This window comes from Nerophis ophidion, linkage group LG24 (assembly GCF_033978795.1).
Source record: "Nerophis ophidion isolate RoL-2023_Sa linkage group LG24, RoL_Noph_v1.0, whole genome shotgun sequence".
Lineage (NCBI taxonomy): Eukaryota > Metazoa > Chordata > Actinopteri > Syngnathiformes > Syngnathidae > Nerophis > Nerophis ophidion.
The window spans coordinates 1391033-1414111 of NC_084634.1; the positions used below are offsets into that span (position 1 = coordinate 1391033).

General features: G+C 41.4%; 1 protein-coding gene across 2 annotated transcripts; it reads left to right on the plus strand.

Moving 5' to 3' along the window:
• The first annotated feature begins 7062 nt into the window (after nucleotides 1–7062).
• Nucleotides 7063–20283, plus strand: LOC133541926 (uncharacterized). Of its 2 annotated transcripts, none has more exons than XM_061885647.1 (4): nucleotides 7063–8539; nucleotides 8597–8797; nucleotides 19495–19709; nucleotides 19783–20283. In XM_061885647.1, exons 1-4 carry the CDS (start codon nucleotides 7840–7842, stop codon nucleotides 20143–20145), a joined length of 1479 nt encoding a protein of 492 aa, XP_061741631.1. In that variant the 5' UTR covers nucleotides 7063–7839; the 3' UTR covers nucleotides 20146–20283. The 2 variants fall into 2 exon arrangements, with proteins under 2 accessions (XP_061741631.1, XP_061741632.1); XM_061885648.1 differs by having other exon boundaries at nucleotides 7064–8539; nucleotides 19499–19709.
• Nucleotides 20284–23079: the final 2796 nt, after the last annotated feature.

A 23079-nucleotide genomic window follows, 5' to 3' on the forward strand; every position in this document is an offset into this window, starting at 1 on the left:
GCTGAATTTGTGAAACAAAAGAAACAGAAAAGTATTGTCCTTTCATAACAATAACACAGACACGGAGATATCGTGATCTTTAACACCTCTAAAGGCTTAGTGGCCACATGTGTGGACAGCACCTTTGAGCTCTTAGTTCCAAAATGGTGTACACTACTGAATTAGGGTCTCATGGCCACTTATGTGGACGCTTATACTGCCATCTGGTGGTTTCAGAAGAGTATAACATACAATGGAATTTGGGGGGGGAAAAAAAGTGTATAAATAAGAATTAGCATGTGACTAAACATGAAGTACACGTTTGTGTACTTATGGACTAAGTACACAATATCAAAAGATGATTCTTAGTTTTTATTCTAATTAGGGTCCAATAAGCCCAAATAGCAAAGAGAAATTTAAAAAAGTATGTAAACAAAATTACTCTGGCGTAAAGTTTGTTGGTCAATAAAAAAAATCCACAGGATTTAAAATACAAAAGCCCTTCAATTTATTTCGTTATTGCAGAACTTTTAAGTGATTTGGATTTATTTGTCTCTTATCCTATTTTTTATTATAATTTATTGTTATTTGTATATTATATTTGTATTAGCTTTAGTTTTCTTTCCCTTAGAAGTTTTGCAGAAGACAGTATTTGCTCAACCTGATTGAAGTTTGAAAGTGTTGAGATTTGTGCTTTGGTTTTTGTGTACATTGAGAACATGTTTTTGTGTTCCTTGTTCAATTAAAAACAAACAAACAACTAACTCGACATGATTTGATGTATTAAAGTTACAAATATGGAGGATGAATGATTGAAAATAGGGAATTAAATACATTTGCAATATAACAATAATAACAATAACCAAACCCCCAAGTATGGTAACTTCCCAGTTTAGTATGTTTATGTTATTCACATGCAAATAATACTGTATGATAGACTGTATATTATTGAAATGTGAATAATGCTATATTATAGACTATTTATATTATTCACATGTGAATAATGCTGTATAATAGACTGTATTTATATTATTCACATGTGAATAATGCTGTATAATAGACTGTATTTATATTATTCACATGTGAATAATGCTGTATAATAGACTGTATTTATGTTATTCACATGTGAATAATGCTGTATAATAGACTGTATTTATGTTATTCACATGTGAATAACGCTGTATAATAGACTGTATTTATGTTATTCACATGTGAAAAATAACTGTATAATAGACTGTATTTATATTATTCACATGTAAATAACGCTGTATAATAGACTGTATTTATATTATTCACATGTAAATAATGCTGTATAATAGACTGTATTTATGTTATTCACATGTGAATAATGCTGTATAATAGACTGTATTTATATTATTCACATGTGAATAATGCTGTATAATAGACTGTATTTATATTATTCACATGTGAATAATGCTGTATAATAGACTGTATTTATGTTATTCACATGTGAATAATGCTGTATAATAGACTGTATTTATGTTATTCACATGTGAATAATGCTGTATAATAGACTGTATTTATATTATTCACATGTAAATAATACTGTATAATAGACTGTATTTATGTTATTCACATGTGAATAATGCTGTATAATAGACTGTATTTATATTATTCACATGTAAATAACGCTGTATAATAGACTGTATTTATATTATTCACATGTAAATAATGCTGTATAATAGACTGTATTTATGTTATTCACATGTGAATAATGCTGTATAATAGACTGTATTTATGTTATTCACATGTGAATAATGCTGTATAATAGACTGTATATTATTGAAATGTGAATAACGCTGTATAATAGACTGTATTTATGTTATTCACATGTAAATAATGCTGTATAATAGACTGTATTTATGTTATTCACATGTGAATAATGCTGTATAATAGACTGTATTTATGTTATTCACATGTGAATAATGCTGTATAATAGACTGTATATTATTGAAATGTGAATAACGCTGTATAATAGACTGTATTTATGTTATTCACATGTGAATAATGCTGTATAATAGACTGTATTTATGTTATTCACATGTAAATAATGCTGTATAATAGACTGTATATTATTGAAATGTGAATAATGCTGTATTATAGACTGTATTTATATTATTCACATGTGAATAATGCTGTATGATAGACTGTATTTATATTATTCACATGTAAATAATGCTGTATAATAGACTGTATTTATATTATTCACATGTGAATAATAAAAATACATAAGTGTTTATTGTCTATTGTGAGCCAACTGTGGTGCTGAATTCCCACCAGGGATCAATAGAGTACTTTCTATTCTATTCTATTTTATAGTATACATCATTGCAAATGATCGCGTAGCTTCCATATTTTAATAGGAAGGTGCAAAGTTGAAAAAACATTTTTCTTGCTTTATAACATGTTTTTTATTGCTATGTATATTATTTGTATTGCTTTGTGCATTTTTTTTATTGCTATTTACATTTGTTTATTGCTTTATTTATTTCCCTATGACACTGTACTGAGTCTGCGATTAATTTTGTACAAATTTCCCATCTTTGAAGTTGTTGATTTATTCTGTGGATTGATTGAGCACAGCTGTGACTGTTTAGCTGCGTCACTTCCTGTCGGAAATATCACACTGACCAAGACATTTGTGAGTTGCCTGCGCAGTTTGTATTAAAACTATTTGAAGGGGGAAAGAAACAAAACAAAAACAAAATGGCGGGCGTGATGACGCAATGGAATAGCGTCTTGTTTCTCTCGCCAGATCTGACAAGACCGCGCGAGATCTGAAGAGGACCAGAATGAAGCAAAATGGCGGTTTTCAAAAGTCTGCGTAGCTAATAGCTACACAAGTATGTACTTTCATGAAGTAAGAATGTGTTTTTTTGTATCTGGGCACACTTTGACGCCCTTCCAGCAGCCTTAACTTGCTAGTTAGCTTAGCATGCTAGCTGCTAACAAAGACCAGCGGTAGAGATCAAGACATGACTAAGCAGAGATCAAGACGTGACTAAACAGAGATCAAGACGTGACTAAGCAGAGATCAAGACGTGACTAAACAGAGATCAAGACGTGACTAAGCAGAGATCAAGACGTGACTAAACAGAGATCAAGACGTGACTAAACAGAGATCAAGACGTGACTAAACAGAGATCAAGACGTGACTAAGCAGAGATCAAGACGTGACTAAGCAGAGATCAAGACGTGACTAAACAGAGATCAAGACGTGACTAAACAGAGATCAAGACGTGACTAAACAGAGATCAAGACGTGACTAAACAGAGATCAAGACGTGACTAAGCAGAGATCAAGACGTGACTAAACAGAGATCAAGACGTGACTAAACAGAGATCAAGACGTGACTAAGCAGAGATCAAGACGTGACTAAGCAGAGATCAAGACGTGACTAAACAGAGATCAAGACAAGACTAAGCAGAGATCAAGACGTGACTAAGCAGAGATCAAGACGTGACTAAACAGAGTTCAAGATGTGACTAAGCAGAGATCAAGACGTGACTAAGCAGAGATCAAGACGTGACTAAACAGAGATCAAGACGTGACTAAGCAGAGATCAAGACAAGACTAAGCAGAGATCAAGACGTGACTAAGCAGAGATCAAGACGTGACTAAACAGGGATCAAGACGTGACTAAACAGAGATCAAGACGTGACTAAGCAGAGATCAAGACGTGACAAAACAGAGATCAAGATGTGACTAAGCAGAGATCAAGACGTGACTAAACAGAGATCAAGACGTGACTAAACAGGGATCAAGACGTGACTAAACAGAGATCAAGACGTGACTAAGCAGAGATCAAGACAAGACTAAGCAGAGATCAAGACGTGACTAAGCAGAGATCAAGACGTGACTAAACAGAGTTCAAGATGTGACTAAGCAGAGATCAAGACGTGACTAAGCAGAGATCAAGACGTGACTAAACAGATCAAGACGTGACTAAGCAGAGATCAAGACAAGACTAAGCAGAGATCAAGACGTGACTAAGCAGAGATCAAGACGTGACTAAACAGGGATCAAGACGTGACTAAACAGAGATCAAGACGTGACTAAGCAGAGATCAAGACGTGACAAAACAGAGTTCAAGATGTGACTAAGCAGAGATCAAGACGTGACTAAGCAGAGATCAAGACGTGACTAAACAGAGATCAAGACGTGACTAAGCAGAGATCAAGACAAGACTAAGCAGAGATCAAGACGTGACTAAGCAGAGATCAAGACGTGACTAAGCAGAGATCAAGACGTGACTAAGCAGAGATCAAGACGTGACTAAGCAGAGATCAAGACGTGACTAAACAGAGATCAAGACATGACTTAGCAGAGATCAAGACGTGACTAAACAGAGATCAAGATGTGACTAAGCAGAGATCAAGACGTGACTAAGCAGAGATCAAGACGTGACTAAACAGAGATCAAGACGTGACTAAGCAGAGATCAAGACGTGACTAAGCAGAGATCAAGACGTGACTAAGCAGAGATCAAGACGTGACAAAACAGAGATCAAGACGTGACTAAGCAGAGATCAAGACAAGACTAAGCAGAGATCAAGACGTGACTAAGCAGAGATCAAGACGTGACTAAACAGAGTTCAAGATGTGACTAAGCAGAGATCAAGACGTGACTAAGCAGAGATCAAGACGTGACTAAACAGAGATCAAGACGTGACTAAGCAGAGATCAAGACAAGACTAAGCAGAGATCAAGACGTGACTAAGCAGAGATCAAGACGTGACTAAACAGAGATCAAGACGTGACTAAGCAGAGATCAAGACGTGACTAAGCAGAGATCAAGACGTGACTAAGCAGAGATCAAGACGTGACAAAACAGAGATCAAGACGTGACTAAACAGAGATCAAGACGTGACTAAGCAGAGATCAAGACGTGACTAAGCAGAGATCAAGACGTGACTAAACAGAGATCAAGACGTGACTAAACAGAGATCAAGACGTGACTAAACAGAGATCAAGACGTGACTAAGCAGAGATCAAGACGTGACTAAGCAGAAGAGAAAAATGGATGGATGTAGAAAACATTTTGCCTGGAGCATAATAATGTTGACAAACATTTTTGTGTTACAGTCCTTTATAAAAAACAAAAAATACCAAATGTGGCACCCCCAAAAGGGACAAGCGGTAGAAAAGGATGGATGGATATATATTTTGCATATTTTAGTTACTTTGAGTTTTCAACCCCTGGTGCTGTTTTTGTACTGGTTTTGATTATTATTATGTCTTTGCTTCGATGTTAATGTTGTACATTTTGAAGACTATAAATAAAGTTGTTTTTTTTAAGTGTTTTAAAGTTTTTTTTTTTGTTTTTATTGAACAACAAACATACTTTTATAATTCACACTGGAAAGAAAACAAAAACACAGCGTAATAATACTAAAAAGTATAAATACAAAAAGGGCTACTTAAATCACTTTAAATGTTTTTAACAAAGATATCAAACCCTGGTGCAGTTTTTGTACTGTTTCTGTACTTGTTTTGATTATTATTATGTCTGCTTCGATGTTAATGTTGTAAATTTTGAAGACTATAAATAAAGTTGTTGTTTTTTTAAAGTGTTTTAAAGTTTGTTTTTGTTTTATTGAACATCAAACATACTTTTATAATTCACATGGAAAGAAAACAAAAACAGAGCGTAATAATACTAAAAAGTACAAGACAAAAAGGGCTACCTAAATCACTTTAAATGTTTTTAACAAAGATATCAACCCTGGTGCAGTTTTTGTACTGTTTCTGTACTTGTTTTGATTATTATTCTTATGTCTTTGCTTCGATGTTAATGTTGTGAATCTTGAAGACTATAAATAAAAGTTAAAAAAAAAAAAGGGTTTAAAGTTTTATTGTATTTTCATTTTTTATTGAACAACAAACATACTTTTATAATTCACATGGAAAGAAAACAAAAACAGAGTAATAATACTAAAAAGTAAAAAGACCACCTAAATCACTTTAAATGTTTTTAACAAAGATATCAATTTAAAGGCTTTTGTACTTTTAATCATCCTCCAAAATGTGATTAATGATTATAAAACATGAAGCCAATTAGGAAATGAAGGCCATACTTTCTTAAATTGACATTTAAGTAGAAAACATTTTTCCTGGAGCATAATAATGTTGACAAACTTTCAACTTTTACCTTGAAAGTCATTTTTTTCATTGAAAATCATTTTTTTACTTAGTGTACTGTTTAAAAAAAGAAGAAAAATACTACTCCTATATCTGTATTTATACATATAAGTGTATGTTTATATTTATTTTATTTTTTTTCTGTTTATTATTATTATATTATTTTTATTTATTTTCATAAAGAAATACAATTATGTGTGCTTACGGACGGTATCGGTGCAGACTGTATCGATCTGTATTGATATATAATGTATATATGGTGTTTTTTGTGTTGATTTAATGATTAAAAAAAAAATATATATATATATATATATATTAGCTCACGCTTAGTATTACCGCCTCATCAAACTCGTGACACTTCCCCTGTCATCATTTTGAAAATGGATTAGGCTGATTTCGATACCGGTAATTTGAAATCGCATAAAGGGAAGAAGATTAAGATCTATTCAGTAAGATTTTAGGTCCAAGCTTACATCACACTCAAATTTTTACTGCATACCTTTGGTAAGTGCTGGGGTGAGAAGAGGTTTTAAAATAATTAGTCCATGCTTACTTTTACCGCATGCCTTTGGTAAGTGCAGGAGTGAGAAGAGGGGACCACTGACTTAGTGGATGGAAATGTCTGATGCTGGATGTCAATAAAAATAAAATGAAAAAAAAAAAAAGAAAACCATTTTTTTTGTCTTGAAAATCTTTTTTTCTCCTTGAAAATCAACTTTTACCACATTTTTTTTCTTGAAAATCAACTTTTACCCTGAAAATCATAAAAAGTAGCAAATGTGATCAACACGCGTTTTTAAAGTAAAAAGCGAGGAAGGGCACATTTGTGGAAAGGACGCTTTTTATTTTTTAAATAAAATATCGGGAAGACGTCAGCACCCCCGCACATGCGCACTGTCAACCTGACGCTTATTTGTATTGCGATGACGTCGGCACCGCCGCACATGCGCACTGTGAAAGAACGCTGAGTGCCTAACGTCAAGATGGCATCCTCCTCGACAACAGAGGCCCTTTGGTAAATTTATTCCGCATTTACTCGACATTTTTTTCGCTGTCGGCGGCAACAAGGAAAGCGTTTTTTTTATAAAAAGTCGCGCTTGTCGTCGTCGACTTTAATGAAATGGCGACTAAAGCCCGCCGCGCTCTTGTAGGCCTCTGACGTCATCATTAATGGACGGCTACAAAGCCAGCGTTGTTTGCTACGATGAGATATAAAAACGCGGTGCGCGACAAAGTCGGACTCGTTGATGCTGGCGTGTGCTCTGAGAAGAGATCTTAAGGCGCGATATGTCAAGTGTGACAATATAGCCGCGCATGCTAGGCTAGGCTAACCTGACCTCGTCCAGGGAGCTTAAGTCAGTTTAAAATGTTCCTAGGTAACAATTTCACCTCCTTGAAGGAGGAAGATCCGGCCATTTAGCCAGAATTAACATCAATTAGTGGTGAACTCTCCTAAGTGACGATTGTACCTTATTAAAGGTGCAGTAGTGGAACATCCGGGCATTTCGCTAGTAAGTGGAACATCCGGGCATTTCGCTAGTAAGTGGAACATCCGGGCATTTGGCAGTAGTGCAACATCCGGGCATTTAGCCAGTATTAACAGCACTTAATGGTGAATTAATCCAAGTGGACTTATTAGCTTCCATGAGGGAGCCTCGCTCTCGGACTTGACCGGGCGGGGTTGGTGGGGGCGGCCAAGATGTCGGAGCTGCCGCAGATGCCGCCGGAGCTGTGGGTGTCGGTGTTCAGCTACCTGAGCACGGAGGAGAAGCACGCCGTCCGCGGCTGCTGCCGAGCCCTGAAGAAGCTGGTGGACCACCCCTACCTGTGGAGGAGGTACACGGTGGTGCTGACGGAGCTGCGCCGCTACACCTTCGGCTTCTGGGACACCCTGCGCCAGCGCAAGCTGACCCGGGTGGCGGTGCGCCACCTCCGGCGGAAGGAGTGGCGGCGGCTGGTCAAGTTCCTGCCGACGCTCACCGCCATCGTGTTCGTGGACGGCGGGCGGGTCTACAAGCAGAAGTACCTGGACCACCTGATGCAGTTCCCGGACATCAGGGACGTGGGCGTGCGGGACACCACCTGGACGGAGCCCATGTTGGGCCCCGGCCTGATCGCCCACCTGAAGGAGCGGCTGACGCACCTGAGCGTGTGCAACGTCAGCCTGCCGTGCACCGTGGCCTTCGTCGCGGCCGTGTCGCAGCTCGGCAACCTGCGCTACCTGCTCTTCCACCAGCAGGGCTACGGCCTGGACAAGGTGCGCCCCGTGCCCCGTGAGGACTTCCACCACATGATGGTGCGCCTGAAGAAGCTCAAACACCTCTCGTGGGGGATGCGGGGGGAGCCCCAGGAACCTCTGCCGGATGACTACCTGAGCCCCCCGGACCCTCGGCATCCAGGTAAACACCGTCCTCGTATTGTCACGTGCAAGCTTTTCATCGACCCGCCTTTCTCAGGCTCCCAGTACGGCGGCCCGGCCCTGACCACCTTGGAGCTAGTGGACTACCCCGAGACCATCCTGCCCGAGACGGCCCTCTGGAGCCTGACCTCGCTGCGTTCGCTGACGGTGCGCTACAGGTACATCCGGGATGGCGTGGACTGTCGCCTGACCTCCTGGCTGACTCCCCTCAAGAACCTGGAGTCTCTCAGCATCATCGGTGAGTTTTTGCCAGGATCGAACTCAGTGTTGGCGTTAACGCACTTTTTGGGTCTTTTTACGCATTGAAATCAAAAAGGACGCGCAATTTACTGCCCAGTTGGCTTTTTTCTTGTATTTTATCGATTATCACTTCCCACCGGTGTTTTGTTTATATTTGCCGTAAATTATTTGGTCGTAAATTTTGATTCGACGACAGTTTTATCACCGACAAATACTGCCTCAGTTTGCACTCGGACAACTTTAGCGCGAGGGGCTGTCAAAAGAAAGACTTGATGGTAAACACTAAGGTGAGTGGAAAGTGTTTTGCTATTCATTTCATCTGGAGCCAGAAGACGTTTAGAGGACACAATGTATACACTTGAAATCAGAAGTATTGTCCAAAATACCTGCCCAGGTTGGAGTCCCCCAAGTCCCAGGACGTGCAAAATGTCCAAAACGCGCCCAGTCAAGTCCCATGGGAAGGGGTGGAGAGAAAGTGAGAAAAGTTGTCTAAAGTCCCAATTTTGTTCAAAATACCTATCCAGGTTGGAGTCCCACAAGTCCCGCCGCCAGCCGCGCAAGTCCTGGGATGCCCAAAATGTCCAAAACGCGCCCAGTCAAATCCCATGGGAAGGGGGGGTGGAGAGAAAGTGAGAAAAGATGGCAAAAATCCCAATTTTGTCCAAAATACCTACCAAGGTTAGAGTCCCTCAAGTCCCGGGAGGCCCAAAATGTCCAAAGGGGGGAAGAGTGAGAATAGTCGGAAAAAGTCCCAATTTTGTCCAAAATGCCTACCCAGGTTCGAGTCACGCCACCGGCAGTGCAAGTCCCGGGACACCCAAAATGTGCCCAGCCAAGTCCCATGGAAAGGGGGGAGAAAAGTTGGCAAAAGTCCCAATTTTGTCCAATATACCTACCCAGGTTGGAGTCCCACAAGTCCCGGGACGCCCAAAATGTCCAAAGGGAGGGAAGAGTGAGAAAAATCGGAAAAAGTCCCAATTTTGTCCAAAATTTCTACCCAGGTTCGAGTCCCGCCACCGGCAGCGCAAGTCCCAGGACGAGACCTAAACTTTATGAAAATGTCCAAACACCCAGCCAAGTCCCACGGGAAGGGGTGGAGTAAAGTGAGAAGTGTCGGAAAAAGTCCCAATTTTGTCCAAAATACCTACCCAGGTTCGAGTCCCTCAAGTCCCAGGACGCCCAAAATGTCCAAAAATCACCCAGCCAAGTCTCACGGGAAGGGGTGGAGTAAAGTGAGAAATGTCGGAAAAAGTCCCAATTTTGTCCAAAATACCTACCCAGGTTCGAGTCCCTCAAGTCCCAGGACGCCCAAAATGTCCAAACACCCAGCCAAGTCCCACGGGAAGGGGTGGAGTAAAGTGAGAAATGTCGGAAAAAGTCCCAATTTTGTCCAAAATACCTACCCAGGTTCGAGTCCCTCAAGTCCCAGGACGCCCAAAATGTCCAAACACCCAGCCAAGTCCCACGGGAAGGGGTGGAGTAAAGTGAGAAATGTCGGAAAAAGTCCCGATTTTGTCCAATATACCTACCCAGGTTAGAGTCTCACAAGTCCCGGGACGCCCAAAATGTCCAAAGGGAGGGAAGAGTGAGAAAAATCGGAAAAAGTCCCAATTTTGTCCAAAATTTCTACCCAGGTTCGAGTCCCGCCACCGGCAGCGCAAGTCCCAGGACGAGACCTAAACTTTATGAAAATGTCCAAAACGTGCCCAGCCAAGTCCCACGGGAAGGGGTGGAGTAAAGTGAGAAGTGTCGGAAAAAGTCCCAATTTTGTCCAAAATACCTACCCAGGTTCGAGTCCCTCAAGTCCCAGGACGCCCAAAATGTCCAAACACCCAGCCAAGTCTCACGGGAAGGGGTGGAGTAAAGTGAGAAATGTCGGAAAAAGTCCCGATTTTGTCCAAAATACCTACCCAGGTTAGAGTCTCACAAGTCCCGGGACGCCCAAAATGTCCAAAGGGAGGGAAGAGTGAGAAAAATCGGAAAAAGTCCCAATTTTGTCCAAAATTTCTACCCAGGTTCGAGTCCCGCCACCGGCAGCGCAAGTCCCAGGACGAGACCTAAACTTTATGAAAATGTCCAAAACGTGCCCAGCCAAGTCCCACGGGAAGGGGTGGAGTAAAGTGAGAAGTGTCGGAAAAAGTCCCAATTTTGTCCAAAATACCTACCCAGGTTCGAGTCCCTCAAGTCCCAGGACGCCCAAAATGTCCAAACACCCAGCCAAGTCCCACGGGAAGGGGTGGAGTAAAGGGAGAAATGTCGGAAAAAGTCCCAATTTTGTCCAAAATACCTACCCAGGTTCGAGTCCCTCAAGTCCCAGGACGCCCAAAATGTCCAAACACCCAGCCAAGTCCCACGGGAAGGGGTGGAGTAAAGTGAGAAATGTCGGAAAAAGTCCCAATTTTGTCCAATATACCTACCCAGGTTAGAGTCTCACAAGTCCCGGGACGCCCAAAATGTCCAAAGGGAGGGAAGAGTGAGAAAAATCGGAAAAAGTCCCAATTTTGTCCAAAATTTCTACCCAGGTTCGAGTCCCGCCACCGGCAGCGCAAGTCCCAGGACGAGACCTAAACTTTATGAAAATGTCCAAAACGTGCCCAGCCAAGTCCCACGGGAAGGGGTGGAGTAAAGTGAGAAGTGTCGGAAAAAGTCCCAATTTTGTCCAAAATACCTACCCAGGTTCGAGTCCCTCAAGTCCCAGGACGCCCAAAATGTCCAAAAATCACCCAGCCAAGTCCCACGGGAAGGGGTGGAGTAAAGTGAGAAATGTCGGAAAAAGTCCCGATTTTGTCCAATATACCTACCCAGGTTAGAGTCTCACAAGTCCCGGGACGCCCAAAATGTCCAAAGGGAGGGAAGAGTGAGAAAAATCGGAAAAAGTCCCAATTTTGTCCAAAATTTCTACCCAGGTTCGAGTCCCGCCACCGGCAGCGCAAGTCCCAGGACGAGACCTAAACTTTATGAAAATGTCCAAAACGTGCCCAGCCAAGTCCCACGGGAAGGGGTGGAGTAAAGTGAGAAGTGTCGGAAAAAGTCCCAATTTTGTCCAAAATACCTACCCAGGTTCGAGTCCCTCAAGTCCCAGGACGCCCAAAATGTCCAAACACCCAGCCAAGTCTCACGGGAAGGGGTGGAGTAAAGTGAGAAATGTCGGAAAAAGTCCCGATTTTGTCCAAAATACCTACCCAGGTTAGAGTCTCACAAGTCCCAGGACGCCCAAAATGTCCAAACACCCAGCCAAGTCTCACGGGAAGGGGTGGAGTAAAGTGAGAAATGTCGGAAAAAGTCCCGATTTTGTCCAAAATACCTACCCAGGTTAGAGTCTCACAAGTCCCGGGACGCCCAAAATGTCCAAAGGGAGGGAAGAGTGAGAAAAATCGGAAAAAGTCCCAATTTTGTCCAAAATTTCTACCCAGGTTCGAGTCCCGCCACCGGCAGCGCAAGTCCCAGGACGAGACCTAAACTTTATGAAAATGTCCAAAACGTGCCCAGCCAAGTCCCACGGGAAGGGGTGGAGTAAAGTGAGAAGTGTCGGAAAAAGTCCCAATTTTGTCCAAAATACCTACCCAGGTTCGAGTCCCTCAAGTCCCAGGACGCCCAAAATGTCCAAACACCCAGCCAAGTCTCACGGGAAGGGGTGGAGTAAAGGGAGAAATGTCGGAAAAAGTCCCAATTTTGTCCAAAATACCTACCCAGGTTCGAGTCTCACAAGTCCCAGGACGCCCAAAATGTCCAAAAATCACCCAGCCAAGTCTCACGGGAAGGGGTGGAGTAAAGTGAGAAATGTCGGAAAAAGTCCCGATTTTGTCAAAAATATCTAGCCAGGTTCAAATCCCACAAGTCTGACGTGCAAGTCCCGGGACCCCCAAAATATCCAAAACGAACCCAGCCAAGTCCCGTGGGGAGGGGGGGAGAAAAGTCGGCAAAGTCCCAATTTTGTCCAAAATACCTACGTAGGTTCGAGTCCCTCAAGTCCCGGGACGCCGAAAATGTCCAAAAAACGCCCAACCAAGTCCTACGAGAAGGGGGAGAAAAGTGTGCAAAAGTCCCAATGTTGTCCACAATACCTACTCAGGTTCGAGTCCTATTGTATACAATTGTATACACAATGTGTCTGAGTGCTGTCTGTCCCTCCTAGTAGCTAGTGTTCAACACGGGGCGGTCCTTGCTGCAATGTACATCACAATGAGGTGTCTTCATCCAGGCCTGGAATGTTCCTCCCTGGACTCAGACTTCATATCTGCTGTGGTCCTTCAGACCTGGACCAAGAAGCCACGTCACCAGCACCAAGAATGTGGACCATAAGAGTTAATGTGGGCCCGATTTTAACTGCAACTTACAGGATATGATTAGTTGCACGGTCTATTCCAAGTATAAACTGTATGTCCTTGAATATTCGCCGGGGGGGCGCTAATTAGTTTAAAACCTCTTCTCACTCCTGCACTTATTCAAGGCATGTGGTAAAAGTAAGCAGGAGCTAATCATTTTAAGACCTCTTCTCACTCCTGCACTTATTCAAGGCATGTGGTAAAAGTAAGCAGGAGCTAATCATTTTAAAACCTCTTCTCACTCCCGCGCTTATTCAAGGCATGTGGTAAAAGTAAGCAGGAGCTAATCATTTTAAAACCTCTTCTCACTCCCGCACTTATTCAAGGCATGTGGTAAAAGTAAGCAGGAGCTAATCATTTTAAAACCTCTTCTCACTCCTGCACTTATTCAAGGCTTTCGGTAAAAGTAAGCAGGAGCTAATTAATTTAAAACCTCTTCTCACTCCTGCACTTATTCAAGGCATGCGGTAAAAGTAAGCAGGAGCTAATCATTTTAAAACCTCTTCTCACTCCTGCACTTACCAATGGAATGCAGTAAAAAATTGAGTGTGATATAAAAAAAAATAAATAAAAAAAAATAATAATTCTGCGGCCGCGGCCCAGTGGTTGGGGACCACTGCTCTACAACATGTCATCATGACCACCTTAACAGCATGCTGTCATGCATTTTGCTGATTCTCATACGAGAATGCAATGCACACTTGGTCATCAGCCATACCTTTTACACTGATGCTTGTGATATAAACAACTTGAACACTCTAACTAATATGTGCCACACTCTGTGAACCCACACCACATTCAGATGTGAAACCATTTTTTTTACTTTGTGTGTGCCTATTCATACTGATACTGCCCCTATAACTACTTGGTATCAGACCGATACCCACATTTGTAATTTGAGGTGTGAATCTTTGAACACTAATGTCTCCATCCCATTCCTGGGGTGAAGATTCGATCCAGAATTGATTTTTCAGCTTTCAATTGTTTTTCTAAAGGACATGAAGAGATTAGGAATCGGGATCCTGATTTGAATCGATTTTTTTTTTTTTTTTTGTGCCTATTCATACTGATACTGCCCCTATAACTACTTGGTATCAAACCGATACCCACATTTGTAATTCGGCGTGTGACTATTTGAACACAAATGATTCGATTCCTGGGCTGAAGATTCGATCCAGAATCGATTTTCAGCTTTTAATCGATTTTCTAAAATAATGAATAGATTCAGAATCGGGATTCAGATGTGAATCGATTTTTTTTTTGCCGCACCCCCAACATATTCAATAAGGTGTGATTGTTTGGACATCCAATGATCCAATTCCTCTAGTAATGATTCGATTCAGAATGGATTTTCAATTTGTAATCACTTTCTAAGAATGTAATTGATAAGAATCGAGATTCGGATGTAAATCGATATATATATATATATTTTTTTTGTGTGTGTGTGCCTATACATACTGATACTGCCCCTATAACTACTTGGTATCGGACCGATACCCACATTTGTAATTGAGGTGTGAATCTTTGAACACTAATGTCTTCATTCCATTCCTGGGTTGAAGATTCGATCCAGAATCGATTTTTCAGCTTTCAATTGTTTTTCTAAAGGACATGAAGAGATTAGGAATCGGGATCCTGATTTGAATCGATTTTTTTTTTTTTTTTTTTTTTTTTGCCTATTCATACTGATACTGCCCCTATAACTACTTGGTATCAGACCGATACCCACATTTGTAATTCGGCGTGTGACTATTTGAACACAAATCATTCGATTCCTGGGCTGAAGATTCGATCCAGAATCGATTTTCAGCTTTTAATCGATTTTCTAAAATAATGAATAGATTCAGAATCGGGATTCGGATGTGAATCAATTTTTTTTTTGCCACACCCCCAACATATTCAATAAGGTGTGATTGTTTGGACATCCAATGATCCAAGTCCTCTGGTAATGATTCGATTCAGAATGGATTTTCAATTTGTAATCACTTTCTAAGAATGTAATTGATAAGAATCAAGATCCGGATGTGAATCGATTTTTTTGTTGTTGTTGTTGTGTATGTCTATTCATACTGATACTGCCCCTATAACTACTTGGTATCAGACCGATACCCACATTTGTAATTTGAGGTGTGAATCTTTGAACACTAATGTCTTCATTCCATTCCTGGGCTGAAGATTCGATCCAGAATCGATTTTCAGCTTTTAATCGATTTTCTAAAATAATGAATAGATTCAGAATCGGGATTCGGATGTGAATCGATTTTTTTTTTTGCCACACCCCCAACATATTCAATAAGGTGTGATTGTTTGGACCCAATGATCCAAGTCCTCTGGTAATGATTCGATTCAGAATGGATTTTCAATTTGTAATCACTTTCTAAGAATGTAATTGATAAGAATCAAGATCCGGATGTGAATCGATTTTTTTGTTGTTGTGTGTGCGTATTTATACTGATACTGCCCCTATAACTACTTGGTATCAGACCGATACCCACATTTGTAATTTGAGGTGTGAATCTTTGAACACTAATGTCTTCATTCCATTCCTGGGCTGAAGATTCGATTCAGAATCGATTTTTCAGCTTTTAATCGATTTTCAAAAATAATGAGTAGATTAAAAGGGAACATTATCACAATTTCAAAAGGGTTAAAAACAGTAAAAATCAGTTCCCAGTGGCTTGTTGTATTTTTTGAAGTTGTTTTGAAAATGTTACCGGTCTCGGAATATCCCTAAATAAAGCTTTAAAGTGCCTTATTTTCGACTCTCTGCGAAGACACTGGCCATTTCCCTGTGACGTCACACAGTGCTGCCAATGTAAACAAACAATGGGAATACCACAGCAAGATATAGCGACATTAGCTCGGATTCAAACTCGGATTTCAGCGACTTAAGCGATTCAACAGATTACGCATGTATTGAAACAGATGGTTGGAGTATGAAAATATTGAAGAAGAAACTGAAGCTATTGACGCTATTCATAGCCATAGCATGGCCGAATAGCTGCGTTAGCATCGCCGGTAAAATGTGCGGACCAAACGATCAGGACTTTCGCATCTTTTGACACTGGAGCAACTTAAATCCGTCAATTGGTAAGTGTTTGTTTCGCATTAAATGTGGGTGGAAGGAAACGTAATATAGTTGCAAATGCATCTGCAGGTTATCCATACATCTCTGTGCCATGTCTGCTTTAGCACCGCCGGTAAATAGCATGTTAGCATCGATTAGCGTAGCATGTTAGCATCAATTAGCTGGCAGTCAACATCAATAAAACTCGCCTTTGTGATTTCGTTGACTATCGTTGCAAATGCATCTGCAGGTTATCCATACATCTCTGTGCCATGTCTGCTTTAGCACCGCCGGTAAATAGCATGTTAGCGGCGATTAGCGTAGCATGTTAGCATCGATTAGCATAGCATGTTAGCATCGATTAGCTGGCAGTCAACATCAATAAAACTCACCTTTGTGATTTCGTTGACTATCGTTGCAAATGCATCTGCAGGTTATCCATACATCTCTGTGCCATGTCTGCTTTAGCACCGCCGGTAAATAGCATGTTAGCATCCATTAGCATCAACATCAATAAAACTCACCTTTGTGATTTCGTTGACTATCGTTGCAAATGCATCTGCAGGTTATCCATACATCTCTGTGCCATGTCTGCTTTAGCACCGCCGGTAAATAGCATGTTAGCATCGATTAGCATCAACATCAATAAAACTCTCCTTTGTGATTTCGTTGACTATCGTTGCAAATGCATCTGCAGGTTATCCATACATCTCTGTGCCATGTCTGCTTTAGCACCGCCGGTAAATAGCATGTTAGCGGCGATTAGCGTAGCATGTTAGCATCGATTAGCATAGCATGTTAGCATCGATTAGCTGGCAGTCAACATCAATAAAACTCACCTTTGTGATTTCGTTGACTATCGGTGCAAATGCATCTGCAGGTTATCCATACATCTCTGTGCCATGTCTGCTTTAGCACCGCCGGTAAATAGCATGTTAGCATCCATTAGCATCAACATCAATAAAACTCACCTTTGTGATTTCGTTGACTATCGTTGCAAATGCATCTGCAGGTTATCCATACATCTTTGTGCCATGTCTGCTTTAGCACCGCCGGTAAATAGCATGTTAGAGCCGATTAGCGTAGCATGTTAGCATCGATTAGCATAGCATGTTAGCATCGATTAGCTGGCAGTCAACATCAATAAAGCTCACCTTTGTGATTTCGTTGACTATCGGTGCAAATGCATCTGCAGGTTATCCATACATCTCTGTGCCATGTCTGCTTTAGCACCGCCGGTAAATAGCATGTTAGCATCGATTAGCATCAACATCAATAAAACTCGCCTTTGTGATTTCGTTGACTATCGTTGCAAATGCATCTGCAGGTTATCCATACATCTCTGTGCCATGTCTGCTTTAGCACCGCCGGTAAATAGCATGTTAGCATCAGTTAGCGTAGCATGTTAGCATCGATTAGCTGGCAGTCAACATCAATAAAACTCGCCTTTGTGATTTCGTTGACTATCGTTGCAAATGCATCTGCAGGTTATCCATACATCTCTGTGCCATGTCTGCTCTAGCACCGCCGGTAAATAGCATGTTAGCATCGATTAGCGTGGCATGTTAGCATCGATTAGCTGGCAGTCAACATCAGTAAAACTCACCTTTGTGATTTCGTTGACTATCGTTGCAAATGCATCTGCAGGTTATCCATACATCTCTGTGCCATGTCTGCTTTAGCACCGCCGGTAAATAGCATGTTAGCATCGATTAGCGTAGCATGTTAGCATCGATTAGCTGGCAGTCAACATCAATAAAACTCGCCTTTGTGATTTCTTTGACTATTGTTGCAAATGCATCTGCAGGTTATCCATACATCTCTGTGCCATGTCTGCTTTAGCACCGCCGGTAAATAGCATGTTAGCATCGATTAGCGTAGCATGTTAGCATCAATTAGCTGGCAGTCAACATCAATAAAGCTCACCTTTTGTGATTTCGTTGACTTTATCGTTGCAAATGCATCTGCAGGTTATCCATACATCTCTGTACCATGTCTGCTTTAGCACCGCCGGTAAATAGCATGTTAGCATCGATTAGCATAGCATGTTAGCATCGATTAGCTGGCAGTCAACATCAATAAAACTCGCCTTTGTGATTTCGTTGACTTTATCGTTGCAAATGCATCTGCAGGTTATCCATACATCTCTGTGCCATGTCTGCTTTAGCACCGCCGGTAAATAGCATGTTAGAGCCGATTAGCGTAGCATGTTAGCATCGATGAGCATAGCATGTTAGCATCGATTAGCTGGCAGTCAACATCAATAAAGCTCGCCTTTGTGATTTCGTTGACTATCGTTGCAAATGCATCTGCAGGTTATCCATACATCTCTGTGCTATGTCTGCTTTAGCACCGCCGGTAAATAGCATGTTAGCATCGATTAGCGTAGCATGTTAGCATCGATTAGCTGGCAGTCAACATCAACAAAACTCACCTTTGTGATTTCGTTGACTTTATCGTTGCAAATGCATCTGCAGGTTATCCATACATCTCTGTGCCACGTCTGCTTTAGCATCGCCGGTCAAATGTGGAGACACTTTGGTACATTCAATGGGGGTCTGGCGGCAGATTTCTTGCCAGTGGTGCAACTTGAATCCCTCCCTGTTAGTGTTGTTACACCCTCCGACAACACACCCACCAGGCATGATGTCGCCAAGGTTCCAAAAAATAGTCAAAAAAACGGAAAATAACAGAGCTGAGACCCGGTGTTTGTAATGTGTTGAAAATGAAAATGGCGGGTGTGTTACCTCGGCGACGTCACATTCTGACGTCATCGCCTCCAGCGCGATAAACAGAAAGGCGTTTAATTCGCCAAAATTCACCCATTTAGAGTTCGGAAATCGGTTAAAAAAATAGCTGGTGTTTTTTCTGCACCATCAAGGTGTATATTGACGCTTACTTAGGTCTGCTGATAATGTTCCCCTTTAAGAATCGGGATTCGGACGTGAATCGATTTTTTTTCCCGCACATATTCAATAAGGTGAGATTGTTGGGGCACCCAACGATCCGATTCCTCTGGTGATGATTCGATTCCGAATGTTTGTAATCACTTTCCAAGACTGTAATTGATAAGAATCGGGATGTGAATGGAGTTTAGTGTGTGCTAGACTGATACTACCCTTCTAACCTAATATTCGATAAACTGAGATTGTTTGGCACCTCACGATCCGATTTGATTCAGACACTAATGTCTCGATTCCAATCGGAATGGGTTCTGGCAAAGTAATCTGAACGAATGGATCAATGAAGAAGAATCTGGGTATTTGGCGCTGACTTTAGTGCGTGTGTCCCCCCTGCTCCGAGACAGGTGGGAACTCCCTGGCGGTCTACACCACCACCATCCCCGCCAGCGTGACCAGCCTGACTCTGCGCGTGGCCATCACTCTCAAGGACCTGGACTCCATCGCCCCCAAGGTCCTGTCCCTGGAGCACCTGGACATCGAGCAGAACCGCTCCAGCGGCAGCCTGTGTCGCCGCATCCCCATGCTGTTCCCCCAGCTCAAGACTCTGCGCATCAGGTGAAGTCCCCCTCTCCCCGCCCCGGGTCTCCCTCCACCGCCCGCTGATCCCCCGCGCTCTCTGGCCTCGCAGGTTCTTCCGCCGGGAGCCGGAGAAGGACCTGCTGAGCCTCCACCGCCTGCGGCACCTGGAGCGGCTGGAGCTGCTGGTGGAGCGCTCCTTCATCCTGAGGGACTACCTGAACGGACACCCCTGGCCCAGCCCCACCGTGCAGGGGCTCATCAACCAGCTGCGGGGCATGTCGGCCAACCGCATCACCGTGGTCACCGCCATGCGCCTGAGGAACCCCCTGCGGGAGTGCAACTGCGTGTGGGAGGGAGACCGATGAGTACTCCTCTTTTCTCCCATTCAGGACTTTCACCCAGCTTCATTCCCGCTTTCCTTGATTTTGCATCTTACTATTTCGGATCATTGATCGTAATCATTGATCGCTAATGCTAGGCTACACGCTAAATGAGCTTTTAGCCCCAACAGCATTACACGGTGAGTACTTGGTACTCGTGGACCGGGTGAAGGATGTACAGCACTTTGGCTTTCTGGAAAGAGGCGCTAAATAAATTCTGATGAAAAAGATTTGGTGGAAAATTGGATGGAAATGCTGCCAGTTAGCTGGCTAGTCAAATAGCGTCGGTTAACGACATAAACGGAGTCTCCAAATGAGCAAGTGTTTCACTTCTGACGCGATAACAGCAAGAATGCTAACAGTTGTTGCGTCAAATAAAGTCAATAGTACTGAGGGTGTGCAGCTACATTTGCTAACATGTTAGCATGATGACATTAGCATGCAAACAGTTAACGTGTCAAGCACAAAGTTACAAAGCTCTAAGGTTTATGGCTGTAAAATTTACTAAAGTTAGCATTTTAACATTAGCATGCTAACTGTTAACGTGTTAACTGTTTGCTAACATGTTAGCATGATGACATTAGCATGCAAACAGTTAACGTGTCAAGCACAAAGTTATAAGGCTCTAAGGTTTATGGCTGTAAAATTTACTAAAGTTAGCATTTTAACATTAGCATGCTAACTGTTATTTCATTTATGGCTGTAAAATTGACTAAAGTTAGCATTTTAACATTAGCATGCTAACTGTTGTTTCAAGTATGAAGTAAGTAGTACTGAGGGTATAAAGCTACACAATTAGCTAAAAAGTTAGCATGATAACATTGGCATGCAAATGTTATCATGCTAACACTTTAGCTAATTTTTTAGCTGTACACTCAGTACTATTGACTTTATTTGACACAACAACTGTTAGCGTGCTATTGTAAAATGCTAACTTTTGAGCATGCTAACAGTTGTTTCAAGTACAAAGTAAATAGTACTGAGGATATACAGCTACACAATTAGCTAAAAAGTTAACATGATGACATTGGCATGCGAATGTTATCATGCTAACACTAGCTAATTTTTTAGCTGTACACTCAGTACTATTTACTTTGTACTTGAAACAAAAGTTTGCATTTTACAATAGCACGCTAACAGTTGTTGTGTCAAATAAAGTCAATAGTACTGAGTGTATAGCTAAAAAATTAGCTAGTGTTAGCATGATAACATTGGCATGCGAATGTTATCATGCTAACACTAGCTAATTTTTTTAGCTGTACACTCAGTACTATTGACTTGACACAACAACTGTTAGCGTGTTATTGTAAAATGCTAACTTTTGAGCATGCTAACAGTTGTTTCAAGTACGAAGCAAATAGTACTGAGGGTATGCAGCTACACAATTAGCTAAAAATTTAGCATGATAACATTGGCATGTGAATGTTATCATGCTAACACTTTAGCTAATTTTTTAGCTATACACTCAGTACTATTGACTTTACTTGACACAACAACTGTTAGCATGCTATTGTAAAATGCTAACTTTAGTCAATTTTACAGCCATACACCTTAAGAGCTTTATAACATTGTGCTTGACACGTTAACTGTTGGCATGCAAATGTTATCATGCTAACATGTTAGCAAATGTTGTAGCTGTACACCCTCGGTGCTATTGACTTTAGCATGACAACAGATGTGTCAAATAATGTAAAATGCTAACTTTTGAGCAAATTTTACAGCCATAAACCTTACAGCTTTATAACTTTGTGCTTGACACGTTAACTGTTGACATGCTAATGTTATCATGCTAACCTTTTAGCAAATGTTGTAGCTGTACACCCTCGGTACTATTGACTTTATTTGACACATCTGTTGGCATGCTAATGTAAAATGCTAACTTTTGAGCAAATTTTACAGCCATAAACCTTAGAGCTTTATAACTTTGTGCTTGACACGTTAACTGTTGACATGCTAATGTTATCATGCTAACCTTTTAGCAAATGTTGTAGCTGTACGCCCTCAGTACTATTGACTTTATTTTACACAACTGTTAGCATGCTAATGTAAAATGCTAACTTTTGAGCAAATTTTACAGCCATACACCTTAGAGCTTTATAACTTTGTGCTTGACATGTTAACTGTCAGCATGCTAATGTTATAATGCTAACTTTTTAGCAAATATTTTTGTACATGACACAATAACAGTTAGCATTGTATCATTAGCATGCTAACTTGTAAAGCCATACACTTCGGCGCTCTATAACTTTGAACTGTGGGCATGCTAATTTTATTATGCTAACTTTTTAGCTAATTGCGTAGCCGTATACCCTCAGTACTATTTACTTGGTACTTGACACAACTGTCGAATGATGTGACTGAGGTGTGTGTACATGTTAAATGAGCTAGCATGCTAACAGGTAAACCCTGAAAGGCTAGTGATTAGCACGCTATCACAAGATGTAACTGAGGTGTGTGTACATGCTAAATGAGCTAACAGGTAAACCCTGAAATGCTAGTGATTAGCACGCTATCACAAGATGTAACTGAGGTGTGTGTACATGCTAAATGAGCTAGCATGCTAACAGGTAAACCCTGAAAGGCTAGTGATTAGCACGCTATCACAAGATGTAACTGAGGTGTGTGTACATGCTAAATGAGCTAACAGGTAAACCCTGAAATGCTAGTGATTAGCACGCTATCACAAGATGTAACTGAGGTGTGTGTACATGCAAAATGAGCTAACATGCTAACAGGTAAACCCTTAAATGCTAATGATTAGCACGCTATCACAAAATGTGACTGAGGTTTGTGTACATGCTAAATGAGCTAACATGCTAACAGGTAAACCCTGAAATGCTAGTGATTAGCACGCTATCACAAGATGTGACTGAGGTGTGTGTACATGCTAAATGAGCTAACATGCTAACAGGTAAACCCTGAAATGCTAGTGATTAGCACGCTATCACAAGATGTGACTGAGGTGTGTGTACATGCTAAATGAGCTAACATGCTAACAGGTAAACCCTGAAATGCTAGTGATTAGC

Coding starts and splice junctions, on each gene's coding strand:
- LOC133541926 (XM_061885647.1), top strand. CDS start 7,840: ATGTCGGAGCTGCCGCAGATGCCGCCGGAGCTGTGGGTGTCGGTGTTC. Junction 8,540..8,596: donor CCCGGACCCTCGGCATCCAG/GTAAACACCGTC, acceptor CGCCTTTCTCAG/GCTCCCAGTACGGCGGCCCG. Junction 8,798..19,494: donor GGAGTCTCTCAGCATCATCG/GTGAGTTTTTGC, acceptor CCCTGCTCCGAG/ACAGGTGGGAACTCCCTGGC.